The 19,701-nt window shown below is 44.1% G+C and overlaps 1 protein-coding gene across 1 annotated transcript; it reads left to right on the top strand.

The window, feature by feature from the left end:
• The first annotated feature begins 8,465 nt into the window (after positions 1–8,465).
• On the top strand, positions 8,466–15,512 carry LOC142925592 (exosome complex exonuclease RRP44-like). Its single transcript, XM_076068639.1, has 4 exons — positions 8,466–8,636; positions 9,160–9,315; positions 11,176–11,298; positions 13,285–15,512. The coding sequence occupies exons 1-4, from the start codon at positions 8,592–8,594 to the stop codon at positions 13,360–13,362; spliced, it is 402 nt and encodes a 133-aa protein (XP_075924754.1). The 5' UTR covers positions 8,466–8,591; the 3' UTR covers positions 13,363–15,512.
• Positions 15,513–19,701: the final 4,189 nt, after the last annotated feature.

Raw genomic sequence — 19,701 nt, 5'->3', positions numbered from 1 at the left:
AAGACAAACGTGGAGCAGATTACACCTACTACAATACGCCTGTCACAATGCCCCCCTCTCCCCCCCACCCCCCCAGTTTATGGGGGGGCGCAGGCCTCACTCCCCCCTTCCCGTCAGCCCCCCCTAATAAATGGTCCGGTTGCATTGTGAATGCATCACTTGAATGACGTGCAGTCCCGTGGCGCACTGTAACGGGCTCGTGATTTACTCAATAAAATTCAACGTAAAAAAATAAAAACGAGCCCAAGACATTATTTAAAATAAAGTATGGCCATCGTGTGTCAGCATCACAGGCGACAATTGTCATGTAAAAAAAAAACTTCACTGCGAATCACTCAATTGGGATTGCTCGCAGCAAACAGCACTTGACCTCCTTACAGGTTAGGTGCTGAATAACCGTGTGTCACACAGAGAACAGTTGCCACTGAGGGTGCCCTTTTCAAATGCTTGAGATGAGATGTGATTATCGCGTGTAAATGTGCACACTAAAATAACCAAAAAATTATAAGCGAACTATTATCGTTTCAGGTGGCAGGGTGGTGCACCGGTGATCTTTGACCCTCGCAACAAGAAGGGCCTTGGTTAATTAATTATCCAGTTTGCTCACATAGCTAGAAAACACACAATCACAATGTAACTGGGTATTGGCCAAGCATCCCAATGCTAACGTTACCTGCAAATTACTTCATTGGGATGACACTCGGCAGCAGAGCCGGATGATGGCATTGCTGGCGCCCTATGCCATTGTCAAGCTTAAGAGGCCCCTTCTATGAATGCCTGTATATTTTTGTCAGCAGAATGAAAATAACTGCTTTGGAGAGTCTTTTTTTTCTCACCGATCTTTATTTATTAAGCAATTATGTTAAAACTCGAAACCTCATGTCCATTTCTTGTTTCGTATTTAGAGATCCCCCCCCCTCTCTTAATGCGAGGCCCTAAGCTGGAAGCGTGGCCGGTGTGAGCGCGCCTGTGATGAATCACACGTATAATTGTGCACTCTAATTTTCTATGGGTGGCCAGGAGAATTTATTATTATTTAAGTGAATGCAATGGAGATCAGGGGATTGGATCCAGAGCCCCTCGTACACAGTAGAGTACAAGGGAACGCCCACAATACAGATTTGAGCTGACCTGCGGATTGAGAAATTGAACTGTTTTGTGATGTGGAGGGTGTTTCTGAATGCTATTGTGACCGACCCGTCCCGACGGGAGGAGAGGGGACAGGGTGGACGGGCTGCATGAGCTTACTCTCCGGCACTGCACAGCACAACATCGCCTCCCTACTGCAAAAATACTCGGCAGGACCCTCCTGAAAATGAAAGTCTTCGGAATCAGTGAGGCCTGTCCTTGGGAGGACAGGCGTAGTCTTGGTCGTCACAAGCGAACATTTGTTTCTCCACATTAATTTGTATCCCCGGGTTACCATCAGGGCTGGGCGCTGCAAGCTTAGCTTCTGAGATCTGATGAGACTGGCCGTTTTTTAAAAGGTAATTTCGGCATCTGGAGCCCAAGTATGCAACAACTTTATGCAACTTCTTGGTTATTTTGGTAAAGTCACGTAGAATGGAAATAAAATAATAAAACATAATAAAAAATAAAATTCTCACGACAATTCTGCCAAAACACAAGTAGCCTTCTTCAGGTGAAGGAACAGAACTGTCGGGACGACAGCGCTTCAATAACTGCTGCTAAGATTCGCAGCGCCTTTTAAGCTAGGTGGGAGAGGTAAAGTGCCTTGACAAAGGAGTTTACATATCAAACAGGAGAATTTAGCATTGAAATCGCTGTGTTAAAGTGTTGGATCAGCAGGGTGTTAAAGTCAGAAATAAGCATGTAACTGGGAGATTAGCATGATGTTAATGTGAGGGATTAGCATGTGACTGGTCACGGAAATAGCTATGTTAAAGTCAAAGTTTACATCTCAACAGAGGCGTTTAGTATATGGACGCTAAAGGACTGCAACTACCCAACTATCATACAATAAACCGATGTGAAAAAAACTAAGTATAAACTACATCAATGTTATCAATAAACTCTATATGCTCTCCAATCAGCAGAGCGCTTCAATGAACGCTGCTAAGATTCGCAGCGTCTTTTAGGCTAGGTGGGAGAGGTAAAGCGCCTTGACAAAGGAGTTTACATATCAAACAGGATAATTTAGCATTGAAATAGCTGTGTTAAAGTGTTGGATCAGCAGGGTGTTAAAGTCAGAAATTAGCATGTAACTGGGAGATTAGCATGATGTTAATGTGAGGGATTAGCATGCGACTGGTCACGGAAATAGCTATGTTAAAGTTTCCATCTCAACAGAGGCATTTAGTATATGGACGCTAAAGGACTGCAACTACCCAACTATTATACAATTAACCGATGTGAAAAAAAACTAAGTATAAACTACATCAATATAATAAATGTACTCAATATGTTCTTCAATATGTTGAGCTATAAACATAAAGTAACTGTGTATACACTACACTATATAATGAATACCATATAGTAAACGAATTAATAAAACTAAAATATAAACTACATCAATGTTATTAATAAACTCTATATACTCTCCAATCAGCTGAGCTACTAACAATAACTCATTATACATTACAATGCCATATGGCGAAAACATCGGTGGCGGTTTTTTCCTTCTTTCCAACGTTAGCACCACGGAGAGCGACGAGCCTCGTTCAGACGGACGAGTCCATCCATGCTCGGAACGGAGGAGGGGGGAGAAACAGCCACGATGTGCTGCTCTGTCCTGTGTTGCGTTACCACCATGCCATAAACTAGACTACTATACATTGTAACGTTATACCTTCCAATCTAAACTGCATTGTATAATATCGTATACACAGCCCAATGTAAGATCGAACATTATGCAGTATATTTATATGTCTTCAACTAAACTTTTTCATACATTACACGACTATACACCGTAATATACACTACCATAGACAAACCCACCCTTGAATTACACAATGCGTTACTTTATACTACCCTATACTTTAGACTGTAAAATGTTAGACTTGTAATATTACACTATGTATTATTCTACCAACCCTACTGTATACCACACTGCTGTATATTCACAATACAATTACGATACAATATATTGCCTTATGAATTATGTTAAACATTACAATGTTATACTATTTATTATTATAACATGCTATAAACCATACCATTGACCGTCGTGTGAAGAGGCAGTGCCAGCGAATGGACTGCAGTCTGAATGTCACCATAAAATACAATCAATTAAGAACTGAAATTGCTTATAACGTCTTTCCAATGAAATTTCTTTTAAAGCTTTCGTGACTGCAGTAATTCATATTCTTAGTTCTTTCGGTAAAGTCACGTTGAAGGGAAACAACAAAATAATAAAATATATATAAAACAATAAAAATTCTCACGACGTTTCGACCATAACACAAACCAATTCCTCGACCACATCAATTCCATACACCCAGCCATCAGATTCACCATGGAGGTCGAAAAAGATGGCAAGCTACCCTTTTTGGATGTCCTAATTAAAAGGAGACCTGATGGTTCAATGAGCCACTCTGTCGACAGGAAAGCTACGCATACGAATGCTTACTTAAAACCGGATTCCCACCACCATCCATGCCAGAAGAACTCCCTCATCAAGACTCTATACCATAGAGCCCAATGCATTTCCGACCAGGAACACATTGCCAGTGAACTTAAGCACGTACACCAAGCTCTCAAGGCTAATGGTTACTCCGACTACACAATCCGCAAAGCCATCACTCCAGCCATGAAGAAGGATCCTCTTGAGGAGCCATTCAAAACCATCACCTTACCCTACATTGCGGGGGTCACAAAAAAGATCTCCAAAATCCTGAATAAACACAAGATCCAAGTCCGATTCAACACAGTACATAAAATCCGTGATCTGGTTCCGTCTGTAAAAGATGTGGCTCCAGACATACAGTACCCAGGCGTCTACAAACTAAGTTGCCTCTGTGGTAGCAGTTACATTGGAGAAACCAAACGACATATCTGGGACCACATCCGTGAACATAAAGCAGACTTGAAACACGGTAGGACGAGCACCTCAGCCGTGGAAGATCACTGTTATAATTCAGTGGGCTCACATGACATTGACTTCTCCAAGACGGACGTTCTCTGCAAGCCATCCGGCTACCATGAGAGATTCGTTCATGAGGCCATCCACATATACAAACAGAAACAATTTCAACCGAGAAGATGGATTCTGGCTTAGTAACCATTGGAAAGATGTTATAAACCATTTTGGTACTTAATTGATTGTATTTTATGGTGACTTTCAGATCGCAGCCCATTCGCTGCCACTGCCTCTTAATACCTTTCACACGACGGTCAATGGTATGGTTTATAGCAGGGGTGTCCAAACTTTTGTTTCCCGAGGGCCACATACAGAAAAATATACGAAGGATTGGGCCACTCACTAGACGTGAGGTATACTGCCTCACTTCTCATGCACTAATATTGTCAAAATCAATCAAATGCAGGTAAATTACGTTTGATTATTGAACATGTTTGAAGAAAAAAAGCCTCCATCATAGCTCTTCATTAGTAGATTTTAATTTTATTTTTTACAAAAAGGTTGGCAGGTAATTCTCTCAGTGACAGCCTCAGATTGGTTCTTAGGGTGCTGATCCCCCTTCATTGTCCATATGAAGGGAGAGACAAGAAGACAAATAGGGGATGTGGATATTTCAAGCTTATTACACAAATAAATTATTGGGCTTGTTAACACATCAACTAACGTTTGTTAAAAAAATTGTCATCAACTTTAATTGACTGAATTTATGAAGTAATTGGGCTTATTAACAAATGAAAACGGTGTGTATATTTTTAACTCACCTGTAATGGGAATAATGTTACGCTCAGTGGGAGCAGTGATGCTGCGCTTTGGTCTGAAGGATAGCTGGCAGGTCAGGAGTAAGTTTGGTGGTTGAGATGCGAAGGACGTCACGGAGATGGCTGTCGGTCGTTCTGGTTCTCAGCCTGCTTTTGTTCAGCGTTAACAGAGAGAATGTCTGCTCACATATGTATGTTGAGCCGAACAGACTCATCATTCGTTTTGCATGGCGTCTCGTCAGAGGAAACTTGGCCTTTTCCAAACTCTGGTAGAAGTCATGTAGGGAGAGAAGCTGATGCTGATTCTTCAGAGAATCATCACACTGAATTTCGATCAGTTCTAATTGCAGACTCTCCTCCACTTCTTTTGCATCCATTGAAAACGGAGCCGCAAACAGTGTGATTTCCTTCTCAATGACAGAAAAATCTTGGAAGCGCTGACTGAATTCTGTCATGAAAGATGTGATCACAGACACATATTCTCCCATTTTTGCAGAGAGCTTGGCATTTGGAAATGCGCATTGATTTCGGTCAGCGTGGGGAAGTGCGCTACATTGAAGTTGCGCAGTTGTGACTCGAAGAGACGGAGCTTCGCACGGAATGCTTTCATGTGCACATACAGCTGTGGTACCAGCTGCTCTTTGCCTTGTAGTCTCTTGTTCGGGGTGTTGAGATGATCAGTGAGATCAACTAAAAAAGCCAGGCCTGCCAACCATAAAGGGTCACTGATCTCATGGAGAGGTCTGCCCTTTTCTTTCAAAAACTTGTCGATATTTGATCTCAGGGAATAAAACCACTGCAGCACGGAGCCGCGACTGAGCCAGCGCACTTGAGAATGGTAGAGTAGGTCCCCGTATTCAGCATCGACATCAGAGAGGAACGCTTGCAATTCTCTGTGGTAAAGCCCTTGGGCCATATTTTTTTTGACATTTTTCACAACTGTGTTCATCACATCGCCAAGCTGGATTATCTTGGCACAGAGGGCTTCTTGGTAGATGATACAGTGCATTTTAACAGTCTCACCTCCGCTCTCCTGCACCTTGGCACTCACCATAGAAGCCATTCCTTTGCGCTCGCCTGTCATTGCTGGAGCCCCATCCGTTGTAATTCCACACAGCTTGTCCCATTTAAGTCCAGCCTGGTTAATTGAATCTGACACAGCTTCAAACATGTCCTTCCCAGTTGTTGTCCCCTTTAGACTCTGAAGATCAAGCAGTTCCTCCATAATGCAAAAATTCTCATCAACTCCCCGCAAAAAAATTAACAGCCGTGCAGTGTCCGTGGCATCTGTGCTCTCATCACATGCAATCGAGTAAAAATCGAAAGCACAAGCTTTATCTGACACTTGCTGTTTTAAGTTAGCCGACAAGTCTTCAATTCGCCGCACAACCTTATTTCTGGACAACACTAACATCGTTAAAATCCTGCAATTTCTCCAGGCACATTCCCACGACTTTAGTGAGGCACTGTTTGATGAAGTCACCGTCTGAGAAAGGTTTCCCGTGTAGGGCAATGAGTTGAGTTACTTCATTGCTGGCTATTGTTACATTTTCTTGAGCTTTGTTAGCACGGAAAAAAAACCCCTGCTGCTGCGTTAGCAGGCTAGCTTGCCATTTGCTTTACCTTCTCTCTCCGCTCGGCGCCAGTGTAGGACGTGAAGGTCTGATGTTTCGTTTCATAATGCCGTCGTACATTGTACTCTTTCATCACGGCAACACTCTCATTACAAATCAAACAAACACACTTCCCCTTGGTTTCTATGAAAAAAAATTCATTTTTCCACCGAGTCTGAAATTTTCTGCACTCGCTTGCAATCTTGCGTCTCTTCGGTTCCGGCATTTCTGGTGACCCTGAGCAAATGTTTTCTACGATTGCTTGCTTTGTGGAGACGCTGCCTTGTTCAAGACAATAGCGCTATCTAGTGTTTAAATTAAGAAATGCAATACAGTGGGCCATAGTCCATTATATTTTTAAACTTTGATACGGGCCAATTAAAAATGGATGGCGGGCCGCAGTTGGCCCGCGGGCCGTAGTTTGGACACCCCTGGTTTATAGCATGTTATATAATAATAAATAGTATAACATTGTAATGTTTAACATAATTCATAAGGCAATATATAGTATTGTAATTTTATAGTGAATATACAGCTGTGTGGTATACAGTAGGGTTGGAAGAATAATACATAGTGTAATATTACAAGTCTAATATTTTACAATCTAAAGTATAGGGTAGTCTAAAGTAACGCATTGTATAATTCAAGGGTGGGTTTGTCTATGGTAGTGTATATTACGGTGTATAGTTGTGTAATGTAGAAAAAAGTTTATTTGGAGACATATCAATATAATGCATAATGTTAGAGCTTACATTGGGCTGTGTATACGATATTATACAATGTAGTTTAGATTGGAAGGTATAACATTACAATGTATAGTAGTCTAGTTTATGGCATGGTTGTAACGCAACAGGACAGAGCAGCACATCGTGGCTGTTTCTCCCCCCTCCTCCGTTCCGAGCATGGATGGACTCGTCCGTCTGAACGAGGCTCGTCGCTCTCCGTGGTGCTAACGTTGGAAAGAAGGAAAAAACCGCCACCCATTTTTTTCGCCATAGGGCATTGTAATGTATAATGCCTTATTGTTAGTAGCTCAGCTGATGGAGAGTATATAGAGTTTATTGATGACATTGATGTAGTTTGTATTTTAGTTTTTTTATTAGTTTACTATATGGTATTCATTAGATAGTGTAGTGTATACCCAGTTACTTTATGTTTATAGCTCAATTTATTGAAGAATATATTGAGTAAATTTATTATATTGATGAAGTTTCTACTTAGTTTTTTTCACATCGGTTTATTGTATGATAGTTGGGTAGTTGCAGTCCTTTAGCGTCCATATACTAAATGCCTTTGTTGAGATGGAAAATTTGACTTTAACATAGCTATTTCCGTGACCAGTCACATGCTAATCCCTCACATTAACATCATGCTAATCTCCCAGTTACATGCTAATTTCTGACTTTAACACCCTGCTGATCCAACACTTTAACGCAGCTATTTCAATGCTAAATTATCCTGTTTGATATGTAAACTCCTTTGTCAAGGCGCTTTACCTCTCCCACCTAGTTTAAACGACACTGCGAATCTTAGCAGCAGTCATTGAAGTGCTGTCGTCCCGACAGTTCTGTTCCTTCACCTGATGAAGGTCACTTGTGTTGTGGCCGAAACGTCGTGAGAATATTATTGTGTTATTTTATTTTATCAATTTATTATTTTATTCTCATTCTACGTGACTTTACCGAAAGAACCAAAGAAGATTAACAAAGATAATTTCCACCAGCAGATGGTGCTAGAACGTGGTATGTCCAGAGTACAGTATTCTATCACAGCGTTAAATCTATCTGAGTCATTGTTTTCGTAGCTTTCTGGTGGATCGTGAAACCCGCTGAGATCCACCAGAATGAATCGCGGTGCTTGGTGGATTAATACCGCTGCTCCGTTGGCATCTCGTGGCCATACCGCAGCCTGTATCTACTGTAAATGTAATCTTCATATTAAATAGAGGCTACAACAAATGTGAATATTGTTGTTGTTGTCTCCCTGTACCGTTACAGATACTCGGATGTGATTGTGCACCGGCTGCTGGCCGTGTGCGTGGGCGCCGACCCCACGTACCCGGCGCTCACCGACAAGCAGAAGCAGCAGCAGCTCTGCAACAACCTCAACTACCGCCACAAGATGGCGCAGTACGCCCAACGCTCGTCTGTAGCTTTCCACACGCAGGTGGGAGGCGGAAGTGTGGGCCACGTGGAGCTTGCACGGCGTGTGCTTAGGCACCTGATAATGCGTCCATTCGTCTCTTGAAAACCATTTTTAAGGTCACGAAAGCAGGCATCGTATTGTGCGTGTAGTAAGAATCAATTGTTTTCTATTCGCACGCTTACGTGTGGTGGTGCCGTGGCTGTACTGGTTGGCTACACTTGACATTGCTTTTCAGCATTCTTCTGTGTTTGCTGAAAAACCTAGTCACTTGGCACATTTGCCCATGATGTGACAACTTTATTTGATTGGCTCTGTCAGGTGATGGAGGATTATAGTCAATACAATTGACATTGTACCTTCACGATTGAACTCAAAATAATCCCCATGACATGATGCCAATAGCACAACTGGAATAAATTAGCGGGGGGATGCAGGAAAATTACCTTAAATTTTGTTAAATAATTATGGGCTTGGTAAGTGATGCGCGTGTGTCTGCTCTTTGCCACGTAGCGGTGATTAACGGCTGTTGTTGTTGTGGTCTCAGTTGTTCTTCAAGAGCAAGGGAGTGGTGAGCGAAGAGGGCTTCGTGCTGTTTGTGCGCAAGAACGCCGTGGTGGTGCTCATTCCCAAGTACGGCTTGGAGGGGACGGTTTTCTTTGACTCCAAAGATCTCAAGCTCAACGTTACCTTCGACGAGGAGGTAGGGCATGTGTTCACTTAACCGGGAGACATTGGCATTTCCTGAACGGCTGAATTCTGCATTTAAACCCAGGACTGGCTTAATGCACTGGGACCCAAGCCCCCTGACCATCTCTCTACGATTAGGTTTCTATCAGACACACAGACACTTGGTTTAAGGTGGAAGAACGCAGTGAGATACGAAGCTCCGTTTTTTTGCCATTTGGCAGTGTGGACTATTACAGAGGAAGTTACACCGGTGGATACATTAGAGCCGGATGGCTCACAGGGCTATACCAAAATAAACTGAAACTGAATTAAATGATGTAAATGCGTTTCAAATATAAAACTGTCACAATTAAATTTGCTTTGGAAATAACTGCCATGACGGAGCCCGTATTGTCACGGAGAGGACATCACATTAAAAATACAGTAAAATCCTTCAGATCCGGAAGAATTATAGAGAAAATCTAATGCTTTCTGTAAACAATGAGAAACTCGAAGGGCAGAAAAGTACTTGTAGAATAAAAACAAATGAGGGAAATAGTAGTTGATGCAAAAAGTGATCTCTAGATGGCAAAAAGCACATTTGTCATCAGTGGATCCGGTCCTTTCCAGCATGCCTTGCATGCCGCATTACATTGTCACTCTGCGTGGATAATGCACACAGCCTAATTTGGACCAGAAGCTCAAAAGGGTCAACATTTGCAGCCATATTTTAGGTATGTTCTTAACTGCAATTGTGCACTCCATATAACCTAAGGGGGGTTGCATCTACTCCTTAATGATGGCCAAATAAGGCTTTAAAATTCCTTGGCTGGCCCGCACATCACGATCCCTCGGTTGGTTTGGTCATTGCAGCCATCGGCTTCTCATGCCTGATTTTCAGCTCGCGGTGAGGTGGCCCAAGCGGTATTGCATTCGCTGTGTGTTGTGGAGATTTGTGTTTCAAACTCGGTGGCCACTCCGGTTAATACTGTGGTGTGTCTTCTTTGGTTCTTTCGGTAAAGTCACGTAGAATGAGAATAAAATAATAAATTGATAAAATAAAATAGAACAATAATATTCTCACGACGTTTCGGCCACAACACAAGCGGCCTTCATCAGGTGAAGGGACGAGACTGTGTTGTGGCCGAAACGTCGTGAGAATATTATTGTGTTATTTTATTTTATCAATTTATTATTTTATTCTCATTCTACGTGACTTTACCGAAAGAACCAAAGAAGATGAATCCTTGCAGTCACGAAATCTTTAAATCGAAACTGTGGTGTGTATTAAGCGTAAAATATTTACAGGCTATCCGCTTTAACAGTGGACGTTAAAAGATCCTGTAACGTTATTCGTGTGCCAGCATCATGGTCCAAGGTTGGCAAATTACATGCAAATTACTTATTTGGGGAGCACATATCAATCGTTCGCCTCCTTTTACAAAGACGTAGCAGTGACCTTGAATGCAAACGTTTTGAGAATCAGTGAGGCTTTTCTGAGTGACCCATGTAATAGTATGAATAATAACGTTGGGTTTACGTCAATCCGTGCTTGTGTGCAGGGCACTTGGCAGAGAGCAGTCAGCGGTAGTGTAGCGGTTAGCGCTCTGCGCTACGATCCCGGCGACTTGGGTTCGATTCCTTCGCACGGTCAACACCAGTGATGATTATCTGAACCGGTCCTGGGCCTCGCCTAGGTTGACTCGGAACTCAATTGAATGCCTGCTGCGGTGTGTAAACATCGCCACTGGGGAGACAAAGGCGGCCGGGCATGGCGCTGGCAACCCACCCCCTTGTGTGCCGTGCCGGCCTTCATCTGTGCTCCTCGCCAACAGCACTTGCCCCAACAGTCTGTTAAGGCTACATTGGAGATATGTCTTTGTGTTTTGTGTAGGGCCCCACGCTGTGCGTGGAGGGCATCGCGCTGAACATGTTCGACCGCGTGTGCGTGCGCGTGTCGCTGGATTCGTCCAACCTGCAGCACCAGCGGATCCGCATGCACCTCGTCCGCCCGGAGGTACTCACCGTGCGGCGCGACGCGCAACCTCGGAATACCACCGATTTGTATTGTGACCATGCTGCTGTTGCTTGCTGCGCCAGCAGTAGTGCACAAAAAACAAACGCTCGCCGCATCGGAACGTCAGCGGGCCGAAAATTAATGGCACAAGCCACAGCATAGCGCTTGTTGCCATGCAACCCAAACTGTGGGACCGTATAGTAAACCCATAGAGACACAGAGATACATAGGAGATACAGAGAGACCCATTATGATTCCTAGAGATTCATAGAGACTCATACAGATACATAGCAGTGCATTAAAAACAAGCTCCTGTACGATTGTGGCCATGCAACCCAAACTATGGACTACATTTTACACCATTGTAGTCTGCGCTCCTTGAATGGAGGGGGTGGCAAGATGACACAAACTCTCTCCTGAGGCTCTCCCGTAGCTATCAGACCCATACATTGGCATTTAGCCCCTGAACGTAATACCCTTATAACACAGGAATAAAATATAAACTCCGGTCTTGGATGGAAAAAATATATGTATAGCTAGCATTTTGAGCTGCAGTCTGTTGTCCTATACCTCCTGTAACTGGCAAATTGGATATAACGCGATGATGAATGTATGAAGGAACGCATTTTTTTTATAACGCGGATCCAAACTGGATATAACTCGGTTGAATGAATGGAACTACGTCGCGCGAGTAGGAATAAGCGGTCGTAACGGCTGCCTCGGCGTAGCATCACACAAGGCGGGATGCTGCTGGATGCTTCTAGATGCAACCCACGTTCCTTAGTCTTTGTTCAGCCTGTGTTACGCATCTCACGCGTTATTGCGGACTGCGCTTTACCCCATATAATATATTATTTATTATAACACGATTTTTCCAAAACGCGGTGTTCTTGAGGTACGCAACTACCGTATTATAGAACAGACTGTATATCCAAAGACTATGGGACACTATCCCTACCTATATCAGTTGTGACTGTCCGTGTGTTTAAATCCAGCTTGAAAACATCGTTATTAATTGGCTTTTCCTGGATTCTGATTGGTTATTACTGTGAGAGGAATCATTATGATTAGCTTTTATTGCATTTTGCATGCTGTGTAAAGTGTCAGTATCACTGTCATTATTGTTATTATCGGCTTTTACTTTATTTCTATTGGCTTGTATCTATACTTGAGTAGTTTTTTAATGTCCAGTGCTTTTTTGAGATATTTCGATATGCAAGGTGCTGTATAAAATAGATTTTTATTATGGCCCTAGTTCATTGCACAAGAAGGGCCATTATCTGAAACGTGACCTATTTAAATGATGAATGCGAGTTCTCAAGATACCAAGCTAAGTCAGGGTGTGGGAGCCTTGGTAGATATCAGATTTCTTAACAAAACTCCATGAGTCTGTTCTGCATGGGTTTCCTCCGGGTTCTCTGGTTTCCTCCCATATCTAAAAATAAGCATGCGTTGAAACTGGTATTAAGGTAGTTTACGTATCGCCATGGGCGGCAGGGTGGCACATTGGTAAACCCTTGTGTCTTGCAGCAAGAAAACTGGGTTTGATTCCCAACTAGAGTGTGTTACTGTGTGGAGTTGTCATCTTCTCTCCCCGTGTTCCTCAAAAGTCTTCGGACTTGGCGAAGTTTTTCAGTGTTAATAAGTGTAATGATAACGTATCACATTTGTTGGAAATACTCGCATATGTGTGTGTGAGGGCATTGGTGTAGTGGTTAGCACGCTGCGCTATGAACCCGGCAACCCAATTCCCACTCACCGCCAACACCAATGAGGATTATCTGAACTGCTGTTTTGCCTACCCAAGGTCAACTCTTTCTTAAATGAGTACCTGGTGCAGTGTGTAAACATCAGCACTGGGGAGAGGTGTTGGCCACTTACCCCCTCGTGGGCCATGCCGCCTAACAGCAGCACAGTCTGTTAAAGGCTTATTTGGGTGACTATCTTTGTTGTACGTTTGTGCCATTTGTGTGTCCGCTATCACAGATTCCAGGCTACAACCCTGCGGAGTCCACCCCATGGGGCTCGCCTTCTCCCTGGCCTAAGAAACCCAGACAGCACTAGTGTATCGTGGATGCGGTGTCAACAAGATGTCGGAGGAGGTGCATGAGTGGGCACACACTCTGGGTTTTACATCTGCAGAGTTAATTAAGTGTACATTGTGCTCGCAAGCAGAGGTGAACAATTGAAAAAAAAAGCAGTGGCGGTTATGAGAAATGTTTCCCTGAAGTAACAGACGGTTTGCACTCTGAACTTGCAATCCAGAGTTCACCGGTTCTTCGTTCTCCTGGCGCAGCGGTTCAAATGGTAGCGCATTTTTTTTTTTTTAGAATTTTTACCTTGCCAACCAGTACAATCAGCCAATTAAGGTGTATACGCGTCAAGATGTATGAAAGGTTTAGGATATCTTATGCCCCACTTCTTTGCCAGCCAAGACACTGACCCCCTTGTGATGAAGGTGATTTCACAAAAATATTGGTTACTGAATCGGTGGTGTGTATTGACTAACGCAGCAGTGTCCAACCCACAAAGCACTGTGATCCATTCTGGTATATCTCAACATGTTCCGTGATCTACCAGCAATATATGACCAACAGTTACCCGGATGGATTTAACCGACTAATAGAACACTGTAGACATGCCAAGTGCTAGTGCGATCTATTGGTTTAAAATATATATTATTAATCCATTAATTCTTAGTCGGGGATTTTGTTTTACCATCTGCTATAACAAGAATTGCTTTATATTAGAGGTGTTTATTCCTATTTGTCCTGAGATCCACAATCAAAATCTTTTGCGATCATCCACCCATGGATCGCGATTCACATATCGGCTACCACTGATCTAACAGTTGAAAACCAGTTTAACACGTAGGCTTTCGCGACCAATATCCATAACACTGGTTTTTTGGGTTAGATCGCGTAATAAATATTTAAATGTGTCAGTAAACCCGCCACCACCCGACACAGCCAATTCGAAAGGTTTGTCACATTAACAGAACATGCCAATTCGTTACTAGTAACATCACACCGGTGTCTTGGAGAGCAAAGCCACAACATTTACAATCTGAGTACAATGTTTCACCAGTAATTACAACCAGCTTCATCAGGCGACAGCCAGATTCGTGGAGAATCCTCGTCCCTTAATGCGCATGCATAATGTGTGTTGATTAACATATAAATAACCCAATCGGCAATGGATACCCATAGTCATATGCATTCATTGATTCCCCTCCCAATTCGCGAAAGAAGTGCTCACAAGTGATGGCTGTCGCCTGATGAAGCTAGTTAGTGCTGGCGAAATGTTGTACTTAGATTGTAAATGGTGTGGCTTTGCTCTCCAACACACTGGTGGACTGTACTAGTAACGAATTGACATGTTCTGTTTACGTGACAAACCTTACTAATTGGTTGTCGGGTGGTGGTGGGTTTAACAACACATTTATATATTTAAACGATCTAACACATAAAACGTGTATTATAGTTAAAAACCTACAATTGTGCCAGGTTTGGCCTGTCGCAGTGGGCCATTAGGGTGGCCACTCGGAGGGCAAAGCTCAGGGGAATCCGAGCAAGAGCTTCGAAGTATGATTGTGCACGGTGACACCCGCAGGGGTCTCGTGATGGATGGCAAATGGAAGATTTTTTATCGCGAGAGGATTCCCTGCAAGGGATGTTAGGTTACTTATTCTTGTGAGGATGCCATTTACTGTATGAAGGGGCAGCGGTCAGCTGCATAGAACAGAGTATAAAATTCTCCGAGGTGTTGCTGTTTAAATCGTCGGTTTAACGGAGAATTTCACCTCAGGTTTTTTTACACAGCTGCCCCACCCCTCATCGGACTCTGTGCAATCACACAAGGAATGTTTTTGGAAAAAATGTCGGTGTCAGAAAATTTTAAGGTTTAATCGTTTACAAATGCGCATTTCGTTACAGCTTCTCTTGTCCTTTAGACGTGCAAAGATAATTTCTGACAAAATATTGACACGTTTTCCAATTTTTTCGTAAATGGTCTTAACTTTGCTCACGTATATACAGTACTTGGGCAATAATTCTGAGCTCCTGGAGTAATGGTAAAGATTTAAGCGAGTTGATGTCTTTGAGACTTTGTGTAAATGTGTTTAACATTTTTTAGCTGAATCGTATATTTACAAGCAGGTACACATGAGTTATACGCGTTTATATACAAAATTAAACCGATTTATTTTCCATGCATCTTCTGTTATTTTGGTTACTTTAAGTTACGTTTTCCACTGCTGGATGAACATCTCGCCACGTGATGTTGGATGTCAGGTTTAGTTTGACCATACTTCACCATGCTGGTCACTGTTGGATGATAATAATGTCCACTTGCAATGCACCACTGCGCAGTATTCACTTGCCTTCGAATCGAGTCCTGCACCGCCGTTTCACATGCAAATTTGATTCTCAATCCCTGGGCCAACTTGCTCCTGATTAGCATGCGATTTGCCACATTTCGATCTCGGAGGTGATTAAATGCGCCGGCTTCCAGGCTTGTTGAGCTGCTCGGAGCCCAATTAACGAAAATTGTTGCCAAAGCAAAAGCGTGAGCTCGAATGTTTGTCCGTGTTCTTTTCAAACCACCAGTCGAACGCCGGCCTCTGCCCACTCCGACCGTGCGGAGGCCCTGGCCGTCGGGGAGGCCCTCATGGTGCCTCACGGCAAACGTGGGGCCCGGGTGGGCGCGTCGACGGTTGATCGCGTACAGGCGGTGCAACTCCCACAAATGAAACATCACACCTTGCTGATCTCGTGTCCAGGAGCATAAACGATCATCACGCAAACTCCGGTCATCCTCGCAGCAGCAGCTCTTGGCCATCGAACAAAGACGATCACCGCTTCCTTCCGATATTAGAAGCCACGAGCTATGAACGACTCGGAGGTTCGAGCAACCACAGCCGAGTGGGAAGGCAGCAGCAGCCCAGGCGGTGAGCCAGCTCCAAAATCCCCCAAGCACTGAAGTTCTCGATTTAGTACATTGAAAAACACGACGGTAAGTGAAACAACGTAAATCGAAACCAATTTTGCCATTCACTTGAGGGGCCGTCCATGAATGACGTCACGCAATTTTTGACCTCTCGTCACTCGGCGTCACAAAAAGTCAGACCCCCCCCTCAAATATGACGTCACACAGGTCTGCCCCCCCCCCCCAAAACCATATTTCCATTTTGAAAATAAAACATGCTTCAACTATTGTCATTGTAGTGCGTGGCGCTGCACTGATGTTGTAGGAGTGTTATAACAATTAGTGTTATAACAATTCTATACTTAAAGTTGCGCATTTTGATGTGACGTCACATTTATCAAACCCCCCCCCCTCCCCCTCGTCACACATCGTCACAAATGTCTGACCCCCCCCCAAGGTGCATGACCGCGTTACCGTGTTCATTCTGGTAAGGGATGAGGAAAAGGAAGAGGGAAAAGCATCCAGCGTCGCCGCACTCAGGCAAGGTGTTTATCACACAGTGGTCAAAATATAAAAATACATATATGTAGTGGGTTCCACGGAGACTGGAGACGTCTTTAGAGGCAACGCAGTTTATTGGTAACTATGAACAGAACTCCCCTTAACTCCCACTATCTAGGGAGGTACAGCCTCCGGGCTAGCGTGCCCTCGCACTGATCAAACCTGGCTCTCAGCCCTCTGGCTATCTGTGCCCTAGGGGAGGCTAACTGACCCGACCCAGCCAAGGTACGGGTCCTGACCACTGGTCCGAGCTCGGCGCGGCCCTTACAAGGACGTTGGGCTCGAGGTCCCAGGGTCCTAGCTAGGGAGGCTACTCTGACCCGACCCAGCCAAGGTGCGGGTCCTGACCACTGGTCCGCGCTCGGCCCCGACCCTTATAAGGATGTCGGGTCCCAGTGTTGTATATATAGGTGTTATGAAAATTGATGAAAATAATGAAAATCAAATGAAATTTGAGATTTGCATAATTTATCCGAAATTATGTTAATTAGTGTAATTATGCGCATAAATTATGCTGATTCGAGAGATAATTGTATTAATTTATGCGAGTGGGCGTGGTTAGGATAATGCAGGTCGTTATGGATTATCAGGTCGAGCCTCGGTGACTAGGATTGTGTTATGAATTGGAATGACGCAATTAGTCGTATGCAGTGACGCAGGCGTTGTGATCGTGAATGAGAGAGAGTCGATTCGACTCTGCTCTTTAATTCCGTATTATCGATAAGGATACGATTACTCTCGATTGAACATTACGAATTATGCGTGTTATGGATTATGTGTGGTGATAGTGTGCTTATGATAGGTCCCCAGGATTCAGATCTCATACGCAGAACAATATTACGCAGAATTTCAGGAAGAATCACACACAAACCTTCTGCTTTGATCAATTTTATTTTCTAGCTAACTTTAATTTTTGGATAATATGAAAACTCTCGACCTTGGAATTTCAACACAGCGTGAACATGATACCATCACGATTACGTTGTTTCACCTCGATAGCGGCACCTGTGGTTAATTCCCGACGCGTAACGCAATCGATCGGTTGTTGAGAGAGAGATTAAAAACATGCGAACTATTCTATCAAAACCTTAACCTTATAATATGCAAACTCGTATTCTTGAATGATTACACAACACGGCACTTGGTCTTTGATTCGTATCCAATCCTTAATACATTCTGATATGCGAAGTTATTATGCTTGAAATCGTCAGCACAGTACCACGTTGATGTTCGTTCATTGATTCATAACGATTATGAATTTAAAGCGTTCGACTGAAATACTTCGAATTGCCTTATCAACACCACTCGATGGCCACAATGCTTCGTTACTTGAATTGTCACACAACACAGCATTCGGTCATTGATCATGCGCGGCCCTTAATGCAATTATTGTCACGTTGTTAACAATAGGATGACTGATTATTATGCAACGCTACTCGTTGACAGGGCACTCCAACCAGTATTATTCTTGGAGGCACAAATATGCGTTTGAATTCGTTATTTCATTCGTGGATACCGGCAGGATTATGCAGAAAGACAAATATTAACGAACGACTCAAGTATTTCTAATCAACTTCTCAACGCGACTCAATGGGTGGCGATGTTTTCTTTTGATATCCTTATCTCGGGCCAATCTTTTAATTAATTGTGGCCAGACCCCTGACAGGGAACCGGTTGAACAAGCTCTCTATCCCCGCGAGCGGCGCTCCGTGGTGAGGAGTCAAGAATTAATCCTTGTTAATGGGTCAGTTGGTAATTTATGCGGTTAGAAGTACAGCCCCAGCACAATATTACAGAGAAAAATTATGAACACTCTTAAAAACGATGGATTATTCACTCGGTCGTTGCGATGTTTCCACAATCACGGATGGTTCAATGGCTTGAGGTTTTTAGGCTTTGTTAATGACCCGTGTGTGTGTGTGTTGAATGGTATGAGTGGTGAAAGAGTAGGCCAATGTTCGGAATCGATTCTTTGCGTCAAGCAGACGTCTGGTTTGTCGTGTAGTGGGGGGCAGTGTATCATACGTATCAGTTGAGTCTTCTTTCAGTAGTTGGTTCGGACTCGACGGACGTTGGTGAACGAGTAGATGCGTTGTTGTAGCTGAGATGACCGTCTGGTAGACGGCGTTAGAAGCACGCCCGCAGCGGCGCGCTGGTGCTCCGTCGTCGGCGGTTGTAGATTGCAGGCTCACGATTCGCTCGTGGTGGCGCTGGTGCTGGTGGCACGCTGGTGGCGCGCTGTTGGTACGCGCTGGTGCTGATGCTGGTGCTGATGGCACGCTGGTGGCGCGCGCTCCCTCTCCTTGAAGATGCGCGAACGCGCCCGTGCTGGTTCGCTGATAGCAGTTTCTCTCCACTGCTGGCTGAGCTGCTGCACGCTCTTGCTTGGCGTTGCTGGCCGCGCTCTTTCTCCTTGAAGATGCGCGAACGCGCCCGTGCTGGTTCGCTGACAGCAGTTTCTCTCCACTGCTGGCTGAGCTGCTGCACGCTCTTGCTTGGCATTGCTGGCCGCGCTCTTTCTCCTTGAAGATGCGCGAAAGCGCCCGTGCTGGTTCGCTGACAGCAGTTTCCTCCACTGCTGGATGAGCTACGCCGGCGCGCGCTCTTTCCGCTGCTGTAGTATCTGACGCTGCGCTCGCGAGCGACAGGTCAAGTTTTTCTTCTGCTGAGTTGAGTTGAGATGAGTCTTCTTCTGTTGAGCTGCCTCCGAGGGCTGATGAGTTGATTTCAATGCTGAAACGGCTCCTTTTTATGCCAAAAATCTCTCCCCTTCTCGGCTCCCCCTCACGAGGTGGAGCTATCTTTGATCTGATCGTATGTCGGTGGGGGGGGGTTCGTGTGTCGGTGGTGGGGGGGGTTCGTGTGTCAGTGTGTATGTTTGTGTGTGTGTCATTTATGACATGGTCCTGTTCGGGT

The sequence above is a fragment of the Petromyzon marinus genome, chromosome 2 (genome assembly GCF_048934315.1).
Source record: "Petromyzon marinus isolate PM22_M1 ecotype Great Lakes invasive population chromosome 2, UKy_Petmar_22M1.pri1.0, whole genome shotgun sequence".
NCBI classification, from domain to species: Eukaryota; Metazoa; Chordata; class Hyperoartia; order Petromyzontiformes; family Petromyzontidae; genus Petromyzon; species Petromyzon marinus.
The sequence above is the reverse complement of the archived record's forward strand: the minus strand, read 5'-3'. Positions and strand labels throughout refer to the sequence as shown.

Excerpts from the sequence above, each read along its gene's own strand:
- LOC142925592 (XM_076068639.1), top strand. The coding sequence starts at position 8,592 with ATGGCGCAGTACGCCCAACGCTCGTCTGTAGCTTTCCACACGCAG. Across the intron at positions 9,316-11,175 it reads ACGTTACCTTCGACGAGGAG|GGCCCCACGCTGTGCGTGGA; the intron begins GTAGGGCATGTG and ends TGTTTTGTGTAG. Across the intron at positions 11,299-13,284 it reads TGCACCTCGTCCGCCCGGAG|ATTCCAGGCTACAACCCTGC; the intron begins GTACTCACCGTG and ends CCGCTATCACAG.